This window comes from Trachemys scripta, chromosome 5 (assembly GCF_013100865.1).
Source record: "Trachemys scripta elegans isolate TJP31775 chromosome 5, CAS_Tse_1.0, whole genome shotgun sequence".
Classification (NCBI taxonomy): domain Eukaryota; kingdom Metazoa; phylum Chordata; order Testudines; family Emydidae; genus Trachemys; species Trachemys scripta.
The window spans coordinates 83,979,117-83,995,844 of NC_048302.1; the positions used below are offsets into that span (position 1 = coordinate 83,979,117).

At 43.2% G+C, this 16,728-nt stretch overlaps 1 protein-coding gene across 2 annotated transcripts in view; it reads right to left on the minus strand.

Annotated features, from left to right (window-relative positions):
• The window catches only part of ZDHHC2 (zinc finger DHHC-type palmitoyltransferase 2), a 68,511-nt gene that overhangs the window by 35,492 nt on the left and 16,291 nt on the right, over nt 1-16,728 (minus strand). For both annotated transcript variants that reach the window (XM_034771084.1, XM_034771082.1), the window contains exons 2-3: nt 14,867-14,893; nt 1,060-1,154 (exon numbers count right to left, since the gene is read on the minus strand). In XM_034771084.1, coding sequence (XP_034626975.1) covers nt 1,060-1,154; nt 14,867-14,888 — 117 coding nt within the window. In that variant the 5' untranslated portion in view covers nt 14,889-14,893. The remainder of the gene's footprint in view (nt 1-1,059; nt 1,155-14,866; nt 14,894-16,728) is intronic.

Genomic DNA, 16,728 nt, shown 5'->3' on the forward strand with positions numbered 1-16,728 from the left:
TGAGTCCATAGTATGGTAACTGGATAAACTAGACAGGAAAATGTACTTCTTGCTTATGTAGTGAATACTTTAAAGAGCAACAGATAACTATTCTTCAAAATTAGGGCCAAATCCTGCCTGTTTTACTCACACACACAGTTCCAACGATTGTAGTGCATAAGAGAAGCATAATTTTGTCTTCTAGTTTTTCCAGTTCCTGGCGTGAAAGTTCCATATGCTTCAAAGAATGGTACCTAGAGAGTAAACCTGATTCAAGAGGCAACGTGTACTATTCTTGGAGCTTATTAGGATGAATCCAGCATTCTGCTCCATCTTCCTCATACTCCTCCAGACAAGTGGATACTCCCTATCTCTCTGTAGTATTATAACTAGACATTAGAATTTATATTTAACTGATTAGCTGAGTCAACTGTAGCTGGACTTACAGTATGAACATCCTAGACCTTACCTGAGCAAAGACTCATTGGGATTCTCAAAGTCTGTAGGCAGCTGTTCTACAAGGTGACCCACAAGTGAGCCTCTCTCTGCCTGAGCCAGTAGGGGGTGTCCACTTTAGAAGTCCCTCTTACCCCTTCGTGCAATGACAGCATGAGGACTTGATTGTGTATGTTCAGAAACCAGTACTTTTTGAATGGTAGGCAAAAGTGATTTTTCAGAATATAACTGACACTAGGACAATAGGACATCTGAACTAAGGCAAGAACTTAAAACACTCAATCTCAAATACATTTGCAAAAAAGTATATATTTATGTGCACTACTCCCCAAAGAGTGGACATCTCCCTAACTAAAACATTTTTATTTTATTGTCTTCTGTTAGCACACAAATGTTTGCTACATTTAATTTCTTTCCCATAATATATCAAAGCACCAACATGATGGTAACAATCACTTATCACTACCAGCCAGGGCCACATTAGAACTGGTGACCTTCAGGTATACAAGGTATAAGTGTAAAGTTATCCAGCCTCCGAAATGTCACTTGACCACTTAAAATCACCTGAAAACTGCATATATCAGAAACAAACATAAATGTAATTTGTCCCAAATCTCAACTTACTTCTTTTGAAGGATTCATTGGTAATGTAAAGATTGTTTTCCAGTAAGACCAGACAAACAGCATGAAAAATAGGTGATAGGCAATCAGGCACACAACTAAAATTAAAGAGGGATGTAATTAATATATTATACAGAAGAGAACAACAACAGCATACTAATTACATTATATAAGCAAACTATCGGCATCATTAAGGCTGTAAGAAAATCATGTGCCACAATTTTGTTGCAGAAACTGCAACTTTTAACACACACTACAACTTTTAATAGTTTCTGCAAATGTTAGTGGCATTGTGACCCCATGTGCCATGTTGCAATGCTAATTTGGCCTGGCTGCCCATGCAGCAGGTAGGCCAAATCCCAAACTTGGCACACAGGGTTGCAATGCCAATGATTCAGATTTGGTCCAGCCATCCCTCCATCCTGGTTGCCTTTGATCGACAAGTGGAACACATGGCATCTCTTCTGTCCTGCTGCCCTACTTTGGAAGGTAGGCTGCATGTCTGCACCACAACTTAAACTATGCCTGCAACTTTTGAAGAAGAAAAAAAATCACTATATATATTTTTTTTAAAACAGCCTTAAGCATACAGGTATACACAAATATATCAGTTTAATAGAGTGTAATGATATTAGTAAACAAGATGTTGCAGTGAAACTTAATATTTTTTACAACAGTAAATTTTTGTTTAACTATAAATATTAAACTGAATTAAGGTAGTAAAACCCTAATCAGTAAACGCAAAAAACACAAAGTACTTCCAGTATTTTCCTGGATGCATTGGGTAAACTTAATCGATCCTTCCCTCCCTTTCAGTATTATGAGCCATATGTGAAATTGTTAGCTGTGCAAGAAAGGGAATAAAACGACCTAAACTTTATGCTGCACAGGCTATGAGAATCTTTCAGATACTGTACATGGATACATTTGGATTTGAATATTAGCCTTAATGTGTACTAGTTATTTGTTTATGGTAGTTTTGTTGTTACACAGTCCAAATGCAGGTTTTTAAATGGTCAAAACAGTTTATTCTTTAGATCCATTGTGATGTGTTCTTGTCGCTCTTAATAGTACAATCAAGATTTACTGTGTTGTGGTATTTTGTCACATTCTCTATTCTTATAATGAGAACTAGTCAGCAAATCTGTCTTAAGTGGATGGTGAAATTTTATGAACACCACTCATTGTACGTCCAATAATTGTTCAGTATTCTTGATATCCCTCACATTAACATATAGCATAGTCACTGTAATGAAGGACAAAGCCAAACTCCAGTGCCCACTCCAAGCAGCCTGACCAGATACAAGGAAGATGTGCAGAAAAGAAGAATCCATCCCATTCCTCCAGGCTGCAGCATGCTGTACAGCTGCAGCACATGGCGCTTACACATACCCTATATGATGAATTGGAGAGAGGATCTGCACAGAATGCTCTGCCCCTGCTGTGCAAGTGGTCTCTACACCACACAAAATGCTTCCCTAGAACCACTCACACGAAGTGGAAGTGGACCATTTCCACTGCATGGCACTGTCTGCGGCTATAGATAAGACAATCCAGTCCCCCTCTAGTGTGTGAAATATTACCACTATAGAATTAGCCCAGGGTTTTGGTTATTACAGTATTGCCAACCTCAAGAGATAAAAAAATCATGAATCGCACTCCCAAAACCTGCAAGATTGACCCCCCCAAAAAATGAAGAGATTTAGGGGAAAAAAAGACTATATTGTGTTTTTTTGGTCTGTCTTCTGGTTATTTTTTGAACTCCCCCGCCCCCCCACACATACCTGTGAGTGTGTGACAATTACTGTTACCCACGCTCCCAAATTTATTGGGTAAGGTGATTTTGGATCCTGTTGAAGGATCTCTCATCCGCATGTCCCCTGCCTGGCAATTATTTCTTCCCCTTCCAACTCCAGTCATCAGTTCTGCCCCTCCACAAGCCTCATTTCTTCTCCCTCTGAGGGGGGGCTACAGCAGAATCTCCTCTCTTCCAGCAAGCTTGGGTGGGGGGCAGCTCTTCACCACCCTCAGCCCCTCCCAGGCGAGATGCTACTGGGCCCTTTAGCTCCCTCCTATGAAAACAGCTTCGGATTGCGAGAGAGAGAGGGACACAGCACCCTGTAGCAGCTCTGATTGGTTATTCTGCCCCAGGAGGTACTCAAGCGGGACGAGCAGCCAATCAAAGGGCTCAAATTCACTAGTGGTCTGGAGCGTGTCTCATCATTGTGAGATTGGCATGATTTTGACTAGGTCTGAAGCCATTGTGAAAAAGTTGAGGGAGTTGACAACACTTGCCAAATAGTATGCCAGATTACTCAGTGCTAATGACGTTTCCATAATGCACACATGCAAGAAGGCAGAGTAAAAGTTGTAGCAACAATTTCAGTTCTGAATTTCCCCACTTTCGTGAGTTCAAAATATCAAAAGTAATAGTGGAATAACGTAGCTGAAACTGAATTTTTGTTAAAGTTAAAGACAAGCAGAAACTCTTTAAAAATGTATTCTCAGTTCACATGCCAGTCATAAGTTAACTTATTTGTAAAAACAAAAACCTGAATCAAACCATATTGTATGGTACTTTGCTAAACAGGACAAACTGGAGTCTGATGACTGGCTTCGGCAAAAAGTAAGTCTATTCTTCAGATCAGTCAGAATATCACAGGTCAATAGTAAGCAAATATCACTTTATTACATCAACATCTGCACTGGTCACTTTATTTGATAGCTTTAATCATTTGTCAGAACAATTTGTATTTACTCTATAATACATATTGCCTCAAGGTCAATATCTGCTATTTTGAAAATAAGTAATATGATGATGGTACAAAACATGGATAAGAAAGCAAATATTGATTATATGACTCTCTCTGTACTATATCCTTTTGCTAATTTGTGAGTGTTATTCCCTGTACATTTTACCTCTACAATACTGGGAAATAGATCTCCATTTCATCTCCATTTTTAAGGAGGAGGAAGGAACCACTATCCAGTGAAAAGTATCAGAGGGGTAGCCGTGTTAGTCTGAATCTGTAAAAAGCAACAGAGGGTCCTGTGGCACCTTTAAGACTAACAGAAGTATTGGGAGGATAAGCTTTCGTGGGTAAGAACCTCACTTCTTCAGATGCAAGTAATGGAAATCTCCAGAGGCAGGTATAAATCAGTATGGAGATAACGAGGTTAGTTCAATTTTTCCTAGACACCACCGTACAAATAAGCGATGGCCACATTAACACCGCCCTATACCGAAAACTCACCGACCGCTACGCCTACCTTCATGCCTCCAGCTTCCACCCCGGTCACACCACACGATCCATCATCTACAGCCAAGCACTTAGGTAAAATCGCATCTGCTCCAACCCCTCAGACAGAGACCAACACCTACAAGATCTTCACCAAGCATTCTCAAAACTACAATACCTACACAAGGAAATAAAGAAACAAATCAACAGAGCCAGACGTGTACCCAAAAGCCTCCTGCTACAAGATAGGCCCAGAAGAGAAACCAACAGAACTCCACTGGCCATCACCTACAGTCCTCAGCTTAAACCTCTCCAACACATCATCAGTGATCTACAACCCATCCTGGACAATGATCCCTCACTTTCACAGACCTTGGGAGGCAGGCCAGTCCTCGCCTACAGACAACCTGCCAACCTTAAGCATATTCTCACCAGCGACCACGCACTGCACCATAACAACTCTAACTCAGGAACCAACCCATGCAACAAACCTCGATGCCAACTCTGCCCACATATCTACACCAGCAACACCATCACAGGACCTAACCAGATCAGCTACAACATCACCGGCTCATTCACCTGCACATCCACCAATGTTATATATGCCATCATATGCCAGCAATGCCCCTCTGCTATGTACATTGGCCAAACTGGACAGTCACTACGCAAGAGGATAAATGGACACAAGTCAGATATCAGGTATGGCAATATACAAAAACCTGTAGGAGAACACTTCAACCTCCCTGGCCACACAATAGCAGATGTAAAGGTAGCCATCTTACAGCAAAAAAACTTCAGGACCAGACTCCAAAGAGAAACTGCTGAGCTCCAGTTTATTTGCAAATTTGACACCATCAGATCAGGATTAAACAAAGACTGTGAATGGCTATCCAACTACAGAAGCAGTTTCTCCTCCCTTGGTGTTCACACCTCAACTGATAGCAGAGCACCTCACCCTCCCTGATTGAGCTAACTTCGTTATCTCCATACTGATTTATACCTGCCTCTGGAGATTTCCATTACTTGCATCTGAAGAAGTGAGGTTCTTACCCACGAAAGCTTATGCTCCCAATACTTCTGTTAGTCTTAAAGGTGCCACAGGACCCTCTGTTGCTTTATCCAGTGAAAGTTTTATTCCACTGACATACCAGATTCAATGCCTTGAGGTATGGAGTCTGGGAATTAGGTCTGGGATCAGAAAGGTCCCTGGAAATCTCTGAAGTCTCACTGTGGAGCTAGGGTGGCCAGGGAAAGCCTGAAGAGTTTAGCAATTCTGTAGACACACTAAACTGCAACTAAGGGAGAAACACTGGGCTGCATAGGAGTTCTTAGCAACAAGAAGAAAATCAAGGAAAGTGTGGGCCCCTTACTGAATGAGGGAGGCAACCTAGTGACAGAGGATGTGGAAAAAGCTAATGTACTCAATGATTTTTTTGCCTCTGTCTTCACGCACAAGGTCAGCTCCCAGATTGCTGCACTGGGCAGTACAGCATGGGGAGAAGGTGACCAACCCTCTGTGGAGAAAGAAGTGGTTCGGGACTATTTAGAAAAACTGGACGTGCACAAGTCCATGGGGCCGGATGCGCTGCATCCGAGGGTGCTAAAAGAGTTGGCGGGTGAGATTGCAGAGCCATTAGCCATTATTTTTGAAAACTCATGGCGATCGGGGGAGGTCCCAGATGACTGGAAAAAGGCTAATGTAGTGCCCATCTTTAAAAAAGGGAAGAAGGAGGATCCGGGGAACTACAGGCCAGTCAGCCTCACCTCAGTCCCTGGAAAAATCATGGAGCAGGTCCTCAAGGAATCAATTATGAAACATTTAGAGGAGAGGAAAGTGATCAGGAACAGTCAGCATGGATTCACGAAGGGGAAGTCGTGCCTGACTAACCTAATTGCCTTCTATGATGAGATAACTGGCTCTGTGGATGAGGGGAAAGCAGTGGATGTGTTATTCCTTGACTTTAGCAAAGCTTTTGATACGGTCTCCCACAGTATTCTTGCCACCAAGTTAAAGAAGTATGGGCTGGATGAATGGACTGTAAGGTGGATAGAAAGCTGGCTAGATCGTCGGGCTCAACGGGTAGTGATCAATGGCTCCATGTCTAGTTGGCAGCCGGTTTCAAGTGGAGTGCCCCAAGGGTCGGTCCTGGGGCCGGTTTTGTTTAATATCTTTATTAATGATCTGGAGGATGGTGTGGACTGCACTCTCAGCAAGTTTGCAGATGACACTAAACTAGGAGGCGTGGTAGATACACTAGAGGGTAGGGATCGGATACAGAGGGACCTAGACAAATTAGAGGATTGGGCAGAAAAAAACCTGATGAGGTTCAACAAGGACAAGTGCAGAGTCTTGCACTTAGGACGGAAGAATCCCATGCACTGCTACAGACTAGGGACCGAATGGCTAGGTAGCAGTTCTGCTGAAAAGGACCTAGGGGTCACAGTGGACGAGAAGCTGGATATGAGTCAACAGTGTGCTCTTGTTGCCAAGAAGGCTAACGGCATTTTGGGCTGTATAAGTAGGGGCATTGCCAGCAGATCGAGGAACGTGATCGTTCCCCTTTATTCGACATTGGTGAGGCCTCATCTGGAATACTGTGTCCAGTTTTGGTCCCCACACTACAAGAAGGATGTGGAAAAATTGGAAAGAGTCCAGCGGAGGGCAACAAAAATGATTAGGGGTCTGGAGCACATGACTTATGAGGAGAGGCTGAGAGAACTGGGATTGTTTAGTCTCCAGAAGAGAAGAATGAGGGGGGATTTGATAGCAGCCTTCAACTACCTGAAGGGGGGTTCCAAAGAGGATGGAGCTCGGCTGTTCTCAGTGGTGGCAGATGACAGAACAAGGAGCAATGGTCTCAAGTTGCAGTGGGGGAGGTCCAGGTTGGATATCAGGAAAAACTATTTCACTAGGAGGGTGGTGAAACACTGGAATGCGTTACCTAGGGAGGTGGTAGAGTCTCCTTCCTTGGAGGTTTTTAAGGCCCGGCTTGACAAAGCCCTGGCTGGGATGATTTAGCTGGGAATTGGTCCTGCTTTGAGCAGGGGGTTGGACTAGATGACCTCTTGAGGTCCCTTCCAACTCTGATATTCTATGATTCTATGATTCTCTGGGAACTACGGGAGTTGAAACTGAGCTTCCTGTGTTGTGCTCCGATAAAGTGACGCTGGCAGCTGCCACCTCTCCACTACTGACTGATATGGACATGGTAGCAGACAATACCCTAGTCCTGTGAAGAGTGACAAAGTAATTTGGTAATGGCACTTCATGGACAGATGCCACGGATTCCACAGTATTACATCTTTTTCTTTAGCCCCTCAAAGTTCTTCTCCCTCCATTTGCTGGAATCAAAGGTGTATCATGCCCATGAAGGAAGATTCTACTACATACCTCCCTGAGTGAGTGAGTGAGTGAAGAGAGAGTTCTGCCACTTTCTCCCTACATCTATGGGTGAAAGAGAACTAACTTATCCACAGGACAAGAGGGTGTACCACCAGCCTCTCACATACAGGGACTGGCAGTGCTGCTGGAAAGCCTGCTACTGTGCAGGAAACTTTACACACCACCATATTTAACTGCAGATGAGGTACTGAAGAGTTTACCCCAGAGAACTACATCAGCATCCATGTCCAGCTGCCTTTGAGCAGATTCCAATGAGTCAACATTGTTCTGGGTGAAGGCAGTCTTGTGTCCAGAGTCATGGAAATGAAGGACAGCTGCACTTTCTTCCCTCATAAATGTGGCAGGGGGATACAGGTAGGCTCATTTCCTGGAGTCTTCTCAACAGCCACAGATGATTTAAAAAAAAACATTCCCACCCTTTCCCTCTAAATTTTGTTTCCCTAAAGAGGAATGAGGAATAACAAAATTGGCTCAGGTGGTAAAGAAGAAAGAACAGATTCTCCTGGAATGGAACAGCTAGTGCTAATGAAGCCAAAAGCAGAAAATTGAGGGGAGTGTATAGGAAATGAAGAATCTGTTGGGATCAGTCTCTTTTAGTAGGTAAAAGTATCAGATATGGCTAAAAGCATCATTAACAATAATTTTAAAGATATGATTAATACTCTTAGTGTCTGAATTACCTCAAATTTGAACAAAAATGGTTCTCTGGCCACAGACTATTTATGCAAAATTTGAAGAGGAAATTACCATTTTGAGTATTTTACAGGCGGGAGCAAGGCTAAAATAGGGCTTATATTATAAATCAAGTGTCAGCCCTTATGAAGAAGCTATCACCTCTCCATACAAAAGGTTCTTAAAAGCCTGGCACTGCTCAGCACAAACATGTAAATTCTCTTGTCAAAATGAAAAACTCTTTTGCTCTTTTCAAAAGCAAGTGTCATCTTTTTCAAAAATGTTACATAATCCATTATACAAACGCATAATGGAAACAACATGAATAGACTACTCACAATTCATTCATACTTTCAAGCAATCATTGATAATCAAAGAAAAAATGACCTGACCATCTTCATTGCTTTGTGTCAGGAGGAAAAGGGGGGGATGGCCAGAATTAAGCCAAGGCTTAGCTAATGTGAACAGAGCAGATAATGGTAGAAGCATTAGGCAAGCACTGTTGATCAAAAAAATACACATCCTAGTTCACGAGGCTACATAATCCCTCCACAGTGACGTGACATGACAAAGAGTGATGGGTTATGACAGAATTAAACAGGACTTAACTGCAGTATATAATAAAGAACTATACGGTACTGCAGACCACTGACAGAGAAATTCACAAATAAAATAATTAACAAGGGCTATTCAAACTGTTCTCCTTCATGGCACTGACACAGCACAAAATATTGCAGTGCACTTCATACCCAGTACAAGTTACTGTATAAAAAATGGGAAACATTCATGACACTACAGAACACACTTGGAAAAGGGGAAAATCCTTTTGCAGGGATGATTTTGAAAAACAATAAACCCATTAATTGACAACACAATATGCAATTCAGCATATTGTTTACTTTCCATTATGATTTACAACAATATGATGACAGCACCACACACATTCATGGCACAGAATGATGATAAATCAGAAGACTTTTCTGGTGCAATATAAATATCAAATAAACTGTAATTATAATTACACTCAAAAATACATTAAAAGAACATTAAGGTTGAGAAGCGAAGCACTCAGAAGTTAGGAGCTGCCAGAATTAAGGTTGTCTGCGTACCCTTCTACGTATGCATTACGATACACGCTTTAATTACGTGATCACATGCTGTTTTTCCCCCAAAGGACCCCTGCCTCACTCAGTACCCAGAACGAACAGTTTACTCAATGAATAGCTATTCAATGTTGTTTATTATCCTCATTTTACAAGTGGTCCTAGGCTTTATTTACTGCATACTAATCAAACCCCGTTCACAATACAAAATTAATACTTTCATCATTGGCTTTTCTATATCACTGATCACCAGCGGCGTCTCCAAGCACCAGCGCAGCAAGCGCGTGTCTGGGGCAGCAAGCCGCGGGGGCAGCCTGCTGGTCGACGTGAGGGTGGCAGTCAGGCGGCCTTCGGCGGTGTGCATGCGGGAGGTCTGCTGGTTCCATGGTTTTGGCGGCGGGTACGCCGAAGCCGCGGGACCGGCAGATCACCCGCAGAAACGCATTTGAAATCCGCGTGACCGCAGACTACCCTGAGGCATGCCGCTGGTGACCGACCGACTGACTGCTGTGGTTGGGGCGGCAAAAAACATAGAGCCGCCCCTGCTCATCGCTATAGAATCCAAGTGCTTCACAAACACAGGGCCGGCTCTAGGCACCAGCGTTCCAAGCATGTGCTTGGGGTGGCACTTCTCAAGGGGCGGCATTCCGGCCCTCGGGGCAGCTCTTCTTTTTTTTTGTTGCTTCGGCGGCAGCAAAAAACCTGGAGCTGGCCCTGCACAAACACTAATGAATTGTCTATCACTGTGAGATTAGATTGGGGGGGGCTATTACCTCATTTTACAGAGAGCGATCTGAGGCACAGAGGGATTAAGTCAAAAAAGTTTCTATTAATTTTGGAAAAAGCAACAGAGGGTCCTGTGGCACCTTTGAGACTAACAGAAGTATTGGGAGCATAAGCTTTTGTGGGTAAGAACCTCGCTTCTTCAGATGCAAGAAGTGAGGTTCTTACCCACGAAAGCTTATGCTCCCAATACTTCTGTTAGTCTCAAAGGTGCCACAGGACCCTCTGTTGCTTTTTACAGATTCAGACTAACACGGCTACCCCTCTATTAATTTTGGGTGCCCAATTTGAGATGACAAGGACCTGTTTTTTCAGAGTACTTAGCATTATACAGCACTTTATATGTTCAAAGCACAACTCCCACTGACTGCATTTGCAACTGTGAGTGCTCAGTTCTTCTTCAAATCAGATCCCAGAGTATCAAGTTGGGCACCCAGAAAATGAGGCGCACACACCTAGTGACCAGCTGTGGAAAGTTTGGTTTAAGTGACTTGCCCAGCATCTCTGTTGCAGAGGCTGGGACAGAATCCCATTTTCCAAGGCAGCATTCAACTGCACAACCATGAGACTACTTTCTCTTCCTACAATCTCAACTCATTCCCCACACACCTTCCAACTTCTGAAACAAATGAACCAGGGGTTCCTACAGAGAACAGCCTCTTTTACTACACAACCCTGTTTAATCCCCTAATAGGTCCATCCTGTGCACTGAATGAGGCAGGAGTTTTATGGAAAAAACAAACAAACAGTCTTATTTACATGATCTCATACTATCATAAGACATACACAAAAGGGGACTAAATTAAGATTTCACAGGCAAACTTAATTCTGCATTTCCTAACTTTTCAGTGCTTGACTTTGCAACCTTAACGTTCCTTTAACGTAGTGATTTTGTGTCTCATTTCTTACATTATTAAAAAGGCAAAGTGAAAACAAATTCCATCACTTGGCATCATATTGATACTGACATGGATCATCAGCAGAGTTGGAACCTTTAGACCAGGGATGGGCAAACCTTTTGGCCTAAGGGCCATATCTGGGTATGGAAATTGTATGGCAGTCCATGAATACTCACAAAATTGGGGCTGGGTGCAGGAAGGGGTGAGGGCTCTTGCTGGAGGTGCTGGCTCTGGGGTGGAGCCAGAAAACTCAGACTCATAGACTTTCAGGTCAGAAGGGACCATTATGATCATCTAGTCTGACCCCCTGCATGATCCAGGCCACAAAAGCTGACCCAACCTCTTTCCCTTGACTCTGCTGTTGAAATCCCCAAATTCTGTGATTTAAAGACTTCAAGTCGCAGAGAATCCTCCAGCTAGCGGAAGTTCAGGGTGCGGGAGGGGGCTCCGGGCTGGGGCAGAGGATTCGGGCTCTGGCAGGAGGTGCAGGCTCTGGGGTGGGGCTGGGCGATGAGGGATTTGGGGTGTAGGAGGGTGCTCCAGGCTGGGAACAAGTGGTTTGGAGGTCAGGAGGGGGATCAGGGCTGGGGCAGGGACATGGGGGGGAGAGAAAGTGAGGACTCCGGCTGAGGGTACAGGCTCTGGGGTGGAGCTGGTGATGAGGGGTTTGGGGTGCAGGAGGGTGCTCTGGACTGGGACTGAGAGATTCGGAGGTGGATCAGGGCTGGGGTTGGGGGTCAGAGGTGCAGGCTCCGGGCAGCGCTTACCTCAAGCAGCAGCATATCCCCCCTCCAGCTCCTACGCGGAGATGCGGCCAGGTGGCTCTTCATACTGTCCCATCTGCAGGTGCCGCCCACAGCTCCCATTGGTCAGGAACTGCAGCCAATGGGAGCTGCGGGGGCGCTGCTTGCGGATGGGGCAGCGTGCAGAGCTCTCAGGCTGCCCCTAAACGTAGGAACCGGAGGGAGGACATGTCGCTGCTTCCGGGAGCCATGGCACGCACGCGCAGAGCATCCCCCAACCCCGCTCCCCGGTTGGAGTGGGGCAAGCCCCAGACCCTGCTCCCCAGAGGGAGCTCAAGGGCCAGATTAAATCAGCTGGTGGGCCAGATGTGGCCCATGGGCCATAGTCTGCCCACCCCTTCTTTAGGCTCACAGAACTTGTGGAAAGGAGAAACTGATAGCAGTAGTAGGTTGTCATATGGACCAGCATTAGAAAGGATGAGGCACACACATGGACTGCAAAGGAACAGAGAGACTCAGGAATCTTGAGTTCCATCCCAGGTACTGCAATGTAACATGTTCTAGTGCAGGGGTTCTCAACCTTTTTCTTTGTGAGGCCCCCCCAACATGCTATAAAAACCTCCATGGCCCACTTGTGCCCAAGAACTGGTTTTCTGACCCACTCTGCCTTTATCCCCTCCCTCAGTCTCATGTTTTCCTCCCCAGCACCTCATCTGAGTCTCTGCTCCCACTGGGCTTCTCATCTCGGTTCCAGTCTCCTCGCCCATTCGATCCTAGTCTCCTTCTCTGGTCTCTACTTCCAAGTCCCTGAAATTTTTCAAAGGCTATAACTTGGCCAAATTTGCAGTTTTTCTAGGCACATCTCTGACACAAAAGCAATCCACCTGCCAAATTCTGAGCCTTGCTCCAAAGCACGGAGGCACTAGAGTTTCTCAATGAAATAGTTGTAAGATTTTTTAAAATCAAAAATATGGGCAAAACGATGTATTTTTCTCTAATCTCATTCTCAGAAATGGCTGAACAATTTTTGCTGAAACTCTCCACAAACATTCAGCCTGAGGCAGACAGACAGTCAGCGCAGGAAATTTCATCCTGAGTGGTTAAAGCTTGCCAAAGTTATAAGCAACTGAAAACTGGGTTTTATGGGAAATATAGGCAGGACTACCAGTGCTGCCTATTATAAAAATGGGAATTTTGAGTGCCATATAGTGCACTACAAGGGAATTATGACAGAACCACTATCTGGTCTCTGCATGGAAGGGCAGAAAACTCCACTGGTATTATTGTTTCAAAATTCTCAGATCAGGTATGGGGAACTACGGATGTGTTTTAAGTTTACACATGTCAAAACGGATCATTAATGGAAATCATGAACTGCACAAAATTTGATTATTTTGAATTTCTTAACTTGACAAGTTTCAGAGGGGTAGCCGTGTTAGTCTGTATCAGCAAAAACAACGAGTAGCCCTTGTGGCACCTTAGAGACTAACAAATAAATTTGTTAGCATAAGCCCAAATAAATTTGTTAGTCTCTAAGGTGCCACAAGAACTCCTTGTTGTTTTAACTTGACAAAACTCACTCCTTCACTGAGAACCACATATGTGCCAACACAAAAACTACTGGAGTCACACAAGCACAAGAAAAAAACAGAACCATTACTTTTAAAAGGGTGCGGGGGAGGGGGAGGGAGAGACTTGCATCCCTGAGCTACCCTGTACATTTTCCTAGATGCTACTTTAATAAACTTGAAAGTAATATAGCCTAGAGGGAGCAATTCTAGTGATGACTGAGAAGGCACTTTCATTCCAATCCTCTATTTTCAAGGGTTTATAATTCTGAAAAAAAAATCCTTCTAGCTGAAATTATTCATGCTTGTTCTCAGTCTTTTTCTGAAAAGTTTGAAGAAAGTATGTTCATCTGTTTATTTTGTGTGTGTGTGTGGGGGGGAGGGGTCATTTGGAAATTTCTAGATCTAATCCAGACTAGGCAAGTACTAAGCAAACAACATTGCTATTAGAGCTGGTTGACATTTTTCAAACAAAATTTCCTGTCAGACATGTGCTTTCATTGAAATTTCAACACAAGTTTTCAATTTTCCAATTGGAAGAATTGTTTGTTCGAATGGACATTTAGAAGCCTTTTTTTAATTTCACAAATGTTAATTTGAAATGACAAAATCTGTTTCAACAATTTGACTTGTTTAGTTTTTGATAAAAATGTTATAATTTCCAATCTGAAGCTTTTTGGATTTTTTTTGTTTTGTAAATATTGCCATTATTTTGAGTTTATTCTGCTTCAGAATGGAAAGCAATTTCAAAATGTCAACATTTCCCATTAGAGGTACTTGGAAAATGCAAGTTTCCTCTCTTTACCATGTAATGGCTATTTGGAGCTCAAAGTAAAGGAAGTTTGATTATCAAAGTCCTGACTGAACAGATGTCCACATAATAGAAACCACATCACACCTGATCTCTCTGCTGGCTGTCTCTACAGACATCAAATATTAAATAGGTGTACAGAATTAATTAACCTCATCCAACAGAAGTAGATTTTTTTCTAGTCAAGTGAGTACTGGAAAAGCTTTCACTATTACTGCCTGTCTCCAGATGTACCTTTTGAAAAAAAGTACTTTTAAAATATGTGAATTTTAGTGGAAACAAAAGGGCCTCCTTAAACAGGACTGTACAGATAAGGAAGGAAACAGACCTAGTACTACAAACTTGAGAAAACTAAAAATCACTATTTTTTAAAACCTTACTTCTTACAGATAAAACAGTGGTCCTAAAAACAATAGATTAGCTTTTTGTAAGTCAGATTCATAGATCCAGTTAATGTGATATACATGATTTTGCAATAAATTTGAGGTACAAGTCTGATTATTTTTAAATGATCAAAAGGCCTGCTTATTTTTCTTTTGTATTGCTCAGCTTCATGAAATGACAATATTGTTTAAGATATATATCTTACCTTTTTCTCCAATATTTGCCATAGATACTGTAAAAAAAGAAAAGAAAAGAGAAATAAAATAAAAAACATGATTTGCTATTATTTGGAAACAGATAAAGTTCTAAATCAAATATTCCAAACATTAGTTTCCCCAACATTCCTTCGATTGTAAACAAACATCAAAACTTCAAGTTTGGACACACTGTATTTTTACACTGAATCATGCTTTTATTAAAATGTGTTTATGGTGTTGTTTTTTTTGTGATGATTAAATAAATTATCAACACCAAGCCAGAGCTGAGCAGTGATGCTGGAACAATGTTTATAGTGGGGTGCTGAGAGTCATTGAACCAAACTTTAAACTCTGTATATAATGGAAACCACTTCAAGCCGGGGGTGTGACAGCCCCCCCAGCACTCCTAGTTCCAGCACCTATCGAGCTGAGATTAGAACTCGGACATTTTTGGCACACACTCCATTTCACTAGACCAGGGATCGGCAACCTTTGGCACATGGCCCGCCAGGGAAAGCTGCTGGTGGGCCTGGAGGGCTTGTTTACCTGCAACGTCTGCAGGTTTGGCCAATTGCCGCTCCCATTGGCCACGGTTCGCCATCCCAGGCCAATGGGGGCTGCGGGAAGGGTGGCCAGCACATCCCTCAGCCCACGCCACTCCCTACAGTCCCCATTGGCCTGGGACAGCGAACCGCAGCCAGTGGGAGCTCTGATCAGCTGAACCTGCAGACATTGCAGGTAAACAAACCGTCCAAGCGCACCAGGAGCTTTCCCTGGCGGGCTGCGGGCCAAAGGTTGCCAATCCCTGCACTAGACCATATTGCCTCTCCCATTAGGCAGAATTTCACATAAAACTGCCTACATTCCAGCACCATTGCCTTAATCAGTAATTCGTAAAGTTATGACGACAGCCTTCTGAGAGAATAAACAAGTGATCTAACAATAAGCAAATTGTTTTTACTCTGAACACTCTGAGTGTTATACAACAATACAGAAACTCACTACTGCCACTTGAAAAGGATGGTTCTTTTAAAGCAGTCACTAGCTTCTTGATGTGCAGCTGGAGTGTAATACAGAGCAGATATCACTAAAAAGAATAAAGCCATTCCAGCAATTCCTCTAAAGGTGAAATGTAAAGCAAGGCACATTTACTGCTCGCTTATATTAAAATGGGCTCTATTTGTTCATTTATTTTTTAATTCCCTCCTCCCCATTCTAGCTTGTCTTGTTTGTTTTATCACTGGGAATATCAAGTCCTGACTTCCCTTTTATTGATGAGGACTTTTGCAAGATTTTGGAGGACCAGAAGGATGACACTGCTAAAGGCTGCAATCAGAGATGAAACTACTACCAAGGTTAGGTTACAAGGAAAACTTCATGCACAAAGGCCATCTTTACAATAGACTTCTGTTCCTCAAATTTCCCTGCTGTTAGTGCCACTACTGGAAACACTTATGTGAACTCAGCACAGAGGGTCACCAGCATTTTAATCACTGCACTGTACTGATTTGTTCAGAGCAGGTTTACATGATACGGTGGTTAAGATATTGGTGCCCTATCTACAGTCCACTGTTGCTACCACTAGTGGAGCTCCCTCCCTTTCTAAGGGCTATATGCTTCAATGGAATCACCTATTTTGTAGTACCAGGTTGACTTACCAACTCAAAGGAAAAGGCATAAACAGAGTCCTGCTCAACCTGATACAGAGCAGCAGCAAATTCCATGGCCTTCCACTCAATGTTCCTCCCTTGATTCATTCAAGACCCTGGAGATACCTAACCAAAGTATCCCTGCCAATCATAGTTATTGTTTCAGGCCACAGAGGGAGAGGCAGTTACTCTGGTAGCTGATACAATAAGGATTCTGAAGA